Raw genomic sequence first — 9,150 nt, forward strand, 5'->3', positions numbered from 1 at the left:
CTCCCATCTACCTCCAGACTCATGGATTTTCCCAGAGAAACAAGCTCCTCTACCTATGCCACTTTGGGTTCCAATCCTTCGAAGGCCCTTTCAGCTACAGCCTCAGGCCACAGTTTCTTCCATGCAGAGGTTAAGGTCCTCGTTGTAATACCCAGCCAAGCCTGATCAATAATTCCTAGGCATATGACGATCTTAAAGTGGCCTTTCCAAAACTCTCGAAGGGTAAGGTTTGTGTTCTCCGTCACCTCAAAGCAGCCCCAAAAATGTGCTTGGTGTAATATTTCTTAAAATTAGAAATCACATGCTCATCCATGGTCTGTAGGACAGGAGTGGTGTTGGGTGGTAGGTAGGGAACTTTTATAAACTTGAACTATTGGACTAAATCATCTTCGAGATTTGGTGGGTGAGTAGGGGCATTGTCGAGGAAGAGAAGGGCTTGCATGGGTAGGTTGTTTTTCTGTGGGTATTTTTTAACAGAAGGGCCAAACACCAGGTTTATCCACTTCACAAAGAATTTCCTGGTGACCCAAGCCTTCGGATTTGTCCTCCACATAACTGGCAGATTTTCTTTTGAAATATTATATGACTTAAAGACTCTGGGATTTTCCGAATGGTATACTAGCAGAGGCTTGATTTTACAGTCGCCAATCGCATTGGCGCAAATTACTAGAGTTAATCTATCCTTCATGGGTTTGTGACCTGGCATCGTCATCTCCTCTGCCGTTATGTAAGTTCTATTCGCCATCCTTTTCCAGAAAAGTACTGTCTCGTCACAGTTAAAGACTTGCTGGGGGGATGTATCCTTTGGCTAGTATCAGTTCGGAAAACATTTTGATGTAAACCTCAGCTGCCTTCACCTCGGAACTTGCTGCCTCACCATGTCTGACGACGAAGTGAATGCCGGTCCTTTTCCTAAAGATGTCAAGCCAGCCCGACTGGCTTTACACAAGACTTCCGATTCCTCGTTTTTAGAAGTGTGTGGGAACTTCTTTAGCAAATAACCGTAAATTGCTCGTGCCTTCTCACATATGATGCTTTATGTTAAGGTTCCTCCTTGAAGCTGCTTCTCTCTCACCCACCCCATCAGTAGTTTCTCCATCTATTCACGGAGAGAGGTCCAGAGCTTAGACATTATTTTATCGGCCTTAGATGGCGTTATACCCTTTATCAACTCCTTTTGTTTAAGCACAGTACATATCATTAATGTGCTACGCCCGTACATCCTCGACAAATCAATTACTCGCACACATTGCTCATGGTTTTCTATGATTTCACGCTTTAATTCAATGGACATCATCTTCTTCTTTGGACCCATGGTTATAAAAATAAATATGATAATGTTTTCTAAATGTACAAAAAGCAAAAAGCGCCAACCCAGCTTATCAAAGATGCTTCCAAAACGAGGGAAACAAGCACGCAGACTGAGATCTTGTCTGAGGTGGGAGAAATTGTTAGACGCTGCATCTAAATATAAATAACCATTGTCTTCACTGCCGAAACCCTCTAAACTATTCTATAAATCACTATCATATCAGCTATAAAATCATCATTAGCCAAATCTATACCATCATCAAAATCATCTAAATATTCCTCACCACAGAAAACACATCATCATTTTAAACCATCGTATCTCTATCACCATCGTCAGAATAAAATAAACCACCATCACACAAATCACATCATCATTCCATACTAATCAATCGAAACTACATATCATATACACCATCATCATTGAAGTCGTCAAATAATAAAATCACCTGAATACAAAGTACTATCACCTAAAGTTTTATTACCATCATACTCATTTAATCACATTCTTCATCACTATAACATATAATCACGATAACTTAAATAAAAAATCATCAGCAGTTAGTATAAATCCTCATCCTTAAAATACCAGCTAAATTTTTTAAATCAAGATTTTTTTTGGTGTTTCGCTAGTATAACATCAAAACGAACCAGTTTCATTGAGGTACAGACATGTACAGATAAAAGTGTTGGAGCTTCATTAAAGATTGCACAGGTATACATCCCAATAACTAACCGAATACAGCACGGAGGGAAGGCACAGAAGAGGAAGAATCCTACTGGTAGTTCTTTAAATAGAGATTTAGAAGTTAGTTTTTAAGTGAGGAGGACAAAAAGGGAGAACGGGTTATAGAAGAAATTAAGAAATTTAGAAAAAGGTTCATTAGAAAGTAGTAATAATCATGTAGTGGCTAAATCAATTATTAGCCCACCGGATGAGTCCAGATCTCGAAACTTTGTGCTGTTGGGAAAGGAGGGAAATCTAATAAAACAAGTTTTATATCATGCTTGTACAGAATACTAGCAGCTTAGCTGCCAGCCTTCGTCTGGCTTTTAAATGTACCGGGAAAATGGCTGAAAGAAACACCAAACTTTAAACTTGAAAACAGCGTAGAATTTTACTCTGCAGAACAACTTCATAAAAAAAGTTATTACTTATAACAAATTACCATGAAATAAGCAATATCCCTTAATATTAATATTAATGATCCTAAATATTAATGATCCTAAATAAATAAATTAACCAACTTCCCTTTGCAAAATCTTAGGAATTCAAATGGTATAAAGGAGGTTAAGAACTTTGTTTCCTAAAAAAATCACTCAAAACTTTTCAGTATCTTAAAATCAGTGAAATGAGCAACAAAGAACACAAAAGAATACAAAAAACAAAAAAATTCTGGAAAGCAAAGTATAATTAATGATAATGCAAAGTATAATTAATGATATCCCTTGTAATGTTGCGCGCTTCCAACCTGCACGCAACAATAGTGGTGACTGCTAAGAACTGGAAAGTAGACAAATTCTTGAGAAGGGTTTAAATCCCTTTTCATTCAACTTTAGAAATTACAAATGCGTGCTCTTGACGCTCGCAAACTACGCCGACCCGGCGGTAAAATAAAAATAAAAAACTAAACAAAGAATAATAACAAGTGACTAACTACGAGGCTCTCTATACGTAACTAACCTCACCGCGTTCTAAGATACCGCTGATAATTCAGCAAACTTCTGAATATTACGTTGAAAAATTAACAATCTGGCGAGGCAAGCACACAGGCCTAAACGCGTGGTTCTTCAATTTCTAACTAGCCACCTCCACGCTCGTGCAGCAAGAAACACACTTTCGAACTCGTTTCCCTTCTATTTAACTCAGATTACTTCCGCTGACAATTTGAATCCTTTGCGCGTTCTACTAAAAGTTACATACTCTGGCATTGGCAATTCCAGGGGAAAGTAAGGCTTAACAGAAAAGATAGTTTAAACTTAAAATAAATGTTAGTTAAAATAAATATAGACCCTACATTTGCCGCTGCCAGAATTTGGTAAACTTGGAAGCAGGTCCTAGAAACGACCTGTTGGAAAGTTTCCACAATTCTGATCTAAATTTTAAGAGCCTCGTTGACATAAAAAAAAATCTGTTATCTCATAAAAGGTAGAACAAATTTCTGTAGATACTTATTTAATTCTCTCTTCTTACAGCAACCTTTCCCGGACTTCAGCAATCAATCTGTTCTCTTCCTTCCAGTATCTGGAAGGAATAAGTATCAGTATCTGTCTAAATACATTATAATTTATACTTTCTTGACACTGAATAAGTTTTTGTTTTTGAACGATTTATTTTCCTTAGTTACTGCTTAATTCACATTCATTCAAGTATTCAAACATGAATTTAACTTTACCCTGGCTCACCACCATGTGTGGTGTCAAACGGGAATATTCGTGTTTTAGTATTGCAACACTTCTCCTAACCACAATGATTTGTTAGAATTCAACGACCAAATAGACACACCTTACTCGACATTCTACAACTCGATGAGCTACTTTAACATTCTTAAAATTCAAGTGTAGGTGGAGAACCCTACAAAACACTTTCATTCTAAATTCCCCCTCATTTATCTTTAGACATGCAGGCTTTCGCTCTAAAGCATGATTTTATCTACAGTTTAATACTTAAATTTGAATTCATTGCTTTTGAGCATTTACTTTTAGCATCTAAAATTTTATGCTTCTAGACTAAATTCTACTTTTACATAACTTTCAAGCATTTACGTATATTTACCAAATTCTAATACATATGATTTTTACAATTTACCATAAAATGAATAAGAAAAAAATAAATTTTTACTTTACTCATTCTTCGCCAAGCTGGAGGCACTGAAACTAAAGTTGTTATTAATACAAGAATACGAAGTTATTTTTATCTCCGGCCAAATTTTGGCTTTAACATAACAGAATTAGCCTTTCGACCAACAGAAACTGCTTGTTCCTAGATTTTATACTTAATGAAAATAATACTTTTGCCTTAGCTAAATAAAGTAAAAGAAAACTAAATCTTAACCGAGACACATTGACTTCCGTCAAAACATAGAACTTTGTATTTACGCATAACATTTCGGAACAAAAGAAAAAAAAAATTATAGAAGATTTTTAACTTATCTTTGATTTTTCGATGATTGTAACTCCGACATCCTCTTCTGGCAGAACTGCTCCCACGTTATAGATTTCATCGACGTCAGTCGTCTCCTTAGGGTCCTTCGAGTGTCGTCCACGTTGCTTCTTCTTTTTCGCCCTCAGCATGCTGGCCTCTTGGAGTGGTAGTCGTCGGGTTGCTGTCTTTTCCGTTTTGCCCCTGGACGGCTGGTCTTGTCGTCCTCCGGTCTGGAATCGTGCTTGGATTTCTTCTGTTGGTGGTGGTCTTTTCGTTCCTCCTGCTGTCTTTTCGTTCTCGGGAACGGCGGCCTTGTTTGCACCTGACTCTCTGGCCCTGGAAGCGTTCTACTCGATGTAGAATTTCTACTGCGATACGTTGTAAGTAGCGTTTTCCTCTTTACCAAAGTGTCTTTACGCGGCGGCTTTGCTTTCTTGTATTTCTTAAATGCTGGAGTCTGACGTTTTCATTTCTTCTTTTCGGTACCGTCGCATGACTTATAGAACGGCTAGGTTTCTCTTCTTGTTCTCTGCTTCTTGGGTTGTGGAACGGGTGACGTTATTTCTGGACCTTCTACTTCTTTTACGCTTGAGTCCAGCAAGAAACTTTCAAGGATTTCAAAATCATTTTGATTATAATATTTTTCACCTGGTCGGGACTTGCTTTACAGATTTCCCCTCTCTTGTTCTTAAGGTGACTCCCTTGATTTCCTGAATTACATAGGGCCTTCAAATTTTGGAGCTAACTTTGCAGTAAAATTGTCTGGGGCACTTGATAAAGAAAATTTCCGCTTCAACACTTTATCTCCAACTTTAAAATCTGCTTCACGGCGTTTTCTATCATAGTATAACTTTTGCCTACTTCTTGCCGTATCCGATCTTTTAACCGCCTGGTCAATAAGTGTTTGGGTAAAAGCGCAGAATAGGCAGCATCAACAAAGTTCAGTAGGAGGAGCTTCGTGACGTCATTAAATGGGTGGGACTCAGCTTATGACGTCACAATGTAGTCTCACATTTACACTATGTGCACTTTCTATTTTCTCTTTAAAATAACAATAATAAATTGTTTATTATTGTAAATTAATATCAAATTCTTTACTTTTAATTTACATTTATAACATTTAAGCTTAGGCGTTACTGATAATAAGTATAATAAATTGTTTATATGTAAAATTACCATGATACAGTGAGCGAATTCTACCAATTATTAAAACGATAAACAACGTCGCAGTCTCTAATAGTTGTATAGCTTCAATATATTCAAAGATTTTTATTAAATTATTATTATTTTTTTTATTTATACAAATTAACTTTTTTTTAAATTTAAATTCATATTGTGGAACATTTCAATTTTATCATTTTTACAAATTACCTTCTTGCTACGTAACGACATAATTCCTTACATACCAATAATTAGACAATTTTCATTATTTCTAAAAATTTTCAACTTTACATTAATAAAAAAAGAATATTTTTTATTGCATGTGAACATCATTACACTGCTTTCATATCAGTTTATAAAATTCCTAAATCACGCCATATTCTGTGTAGATATGCTACAATTCTACGCATTAATAAATAAAAAAATCTAATTTCTCAGAACATCTCTCAAAGAAAATAATATAATAAAATAAATACTACAAACTTGGAACTCTAAGTAATGCTTCACATACGCACACACACACATATTATCAATGAACTCATATTATCAAGTGCAATTACGATACCAAACACTACGTATTAAAATATGAGGTAAACGTTACTTCAAGAGTTAAAGTTTACAGTTTTGCTACTGTTGAGTCGATCGTCGAACTATCCATATATATCGTAAGTCGGAAAGCGTTATAAACATATCAAAAAACAAAAAGTTAAAAATACAATTTAAATGAAAAATTATGTCTTAAATATAATTCACAATTAAAACAACAATACAAATTTAAAATACACAAACGATATGTTAAACATTGCACGTAAATAAAGTTACATTACTCCTCGACATCACGCACAACCTCGTTTTCCCTTTTACACAACGATCAGTATTCCCTCGAAAAACATCAAAGAATTCCACAAACTCGGTGTCCATGTGCTCATTTATCTATTTTCACTTGAAGAAAAATCAGAGAATTGCTCAAACTCGGCATTGCGCACCACATTGGCTTTGCCCATGTGCACATCGATCTATTTTCACTTAAAAAAACATCCCAGAATTGCACAAACTCGGCATTGCGCACCACATTGGCTTTGCCCATGCGCACATCGATCTATTTTCACTTAAAAAAAACATCCCAGAATTGCACAAACTCGGCATTGCGCACCACATTGGCTTTGCCCATGTGCACATCGACCTATTTTCACTTAAAGAAACATCCCAGAATTGCACAAACTCGGCATTGCGCACCACATTGGCTTTGCCCATGTGCACATCGATCTATTTTCACTTAAAAAAACATCCCAGAATTGCACAAACTCGGCATCGCGCACCACATTGGCTTTGCCCATGTGAACATCGATCTATTTTACTTAAAAAAATCAGACATTAAATAAATTCTCCATTGCTCATATACTCAGAAATTTACTTTCACTTTAAGAAATCAGAGAATTTCAGAAACTCGCGCGGAACCAACTCCATTGATTCGAGTTGCAAAAAATGTGTCCAGAAAAATTATACAAAACAAAAATAAAGCTGCCAGAATAATGCAACTATCAAACATCCAAACTGCCATATTAGAAAAGCACCCAATATTTTACTTAAGTCAATAATAATAAATGAAACTTACCTTCAGTCCTCTCCTTTTGCAGAATATATGGCTGTGATCTCACTGAGAAATATACGCATCAGTTGGCTGGCGTCAGATTTCTTGTGTTTCCTTCTCCAAATATATTCCGCAAGATAGGAATCAAACTGTCCTTTTGCCTTACTAGAGCCACGGAAACTTCTTTTGATTGCCGCCCAAGTTCCTTCAATACTATTGGTATACGCACCTGTTTCTGGATCTTTAAAACTCAAGCTATGATTGACTTTCAGGTGCGCATACCCTTCGAACTCGAGACAGTCGTACGCTTTCCAACAATCGGATATAATAATCGATCCTGGTAGAACATTCTCTTTAATGATTTCTAGCAATGTTTCGGCACCTCTGTTTTCAACAACTCTAAAGACGCATTTATCTGTTCCTCTCTCAACCAAACCAAAAACCCATTTTCCTTCGACTCTTTTCCCTCTATGATACTTTTGCTTGCCAAACTTGCTTTCGTCGATTTCGACAATGACACCTTCCCCACCCAACTTAACATTCTCCTTCAAACATAACTCCATGCATACTTCTCTACAAAAACTTTTCCAATCTGTCACCGTATTTTTAGCAATACGTAATTCCGTTCGTATAAAATCATTCCCACACTTACCCAACCACATATAGGTAACTCGCAAAACATCACACATGCTCAATTTACTCTTCGCAAACCAGGAGTTCTTTCGAACTGACCTTGAAATTTGATGCCTACATTCGCCTCCAGTAACTCTGCACATCCACTCAAAACCGTCTATACGGTTTTTTCGCTCTACTAGTTTCATATTTGTTCCACAAATCGGGCACTTATACGATATTGCAATCAAACCTTTCTCCATACACCACTCAATTACGCGCTTTTTGCTTCTTCGCTCCAACTGATTAAAAAAATCCAGATTCAGATACTCATCCATTCTGCAGTAAGCACCGAATTAGACACACTCATGAATAATCAAAACATTCTTTAAGCAAAAGAATTCTTTTCTGTATTTTCAGAAGTTACGGTTATAATTTTTAATTCATGCATTCAATATTTTCTAATGATCATTTTCAATCGTTTGGTATCTTAATAATACATTTGTGAGAGATAATTCGTTGCGTTAAATGCTAACAATACCACAAAACACACAAAAGTAGATTTATAATTTAAAAAATCTCGCACATAACATTTTAAACCTACCATTTCAACTTAGTTAAAATATAATTTAAGTTTTCTTTAAATACGAAGCTATAGCATACTTATAACTTGTTTTGAAGAAGAGGCGTAACCAATATTACGTCATAAAAAGGCGTGTCCAAGCATAAGAGAAGTAAACACAGCATCGACTGATGCAGCCTATTCTGCGATTTAACCAATGTTTGCACATCTTTCTGTTTAAATTCTTGCTCTCTTTGTTGTACAAAGAATAATTTATCTAATGGCGAAATTAACTTTCGTCCTAAAAATAATTCTGCTGGGGTTTTCCCGTAGTATCGTGATTTGCCGTTTAGTTGCCTTGAACTAAAAAGCATCAGCTTTGTATAATAAACTTTATTGTTATTCTAAAACATAAAATTCTTTAAGAGAAATATTGCCTGCAGCGCAGTGCGGCTAAGAACGCTATTCTACTGAAACATAAACATGAACAACTGTTGCCATTCACACAAACTTTATAGTAAAATAAAGCACGTTGCCAGTAACAAGATTATTGCAAAAATCATAACATAAAATTAAGCAGTGAGGAAATAAAATATACGAAAAAAAAAAAAAAGAAATGCAAATATTAAATATGCATCCAACATTAACTCCCACCCTTGCCATTGCATTAACATAGATCATTCCCGATGCAATGGCAACGGTAAAAGTTTTACTACGGGTATTTTAAAATAACCATTAACAGTTTTCACTGTAACAACTCTAATATTGCCA

The 9,150-nt window shown here is 35.8% G+C and overlaps 1 protein-coding gene across 1 annotated transcript in view; it reads right to left on the reverse strand.

Annotated features, from left to right (window-relative positions):
* Nucleotides 1-8,155, reverse strand: part of LOC146993901 (uncharacterized) — a 68,195-nt gene extending 60,040 nt beyond the window's left edge. Inside the window, exon 1 of the mRNA XM_085826272.1 lies at nucleotides 7,273-8,155. Within this exon, the coding sequence (XP_085682398.1) occupies nucleotides 7,273-8,155 (883 nt within the window). The remainder of the gene's footprint in view (nucleotides 1-7,272) is intronic.
* Nucleotides 8,156-9,150: the final 995 nt, after the last annotated feature.

This window comes from Stegodyphus dumicola, chromosome 11 (genome assembly GCF_044657685.1).
Source record: "Stegodyphus dumicola isolate Sdum_Otavi_A_Nest chromosome 11, ASM4465768v1".
NCBI classification, from domain to species: domain Eukaryota; kingdom Metazoa; phylum Arthropoda; class Arachnida; order Araneae; family Eresidae; genus Stegodyphus; species Stegodyphus dumicola.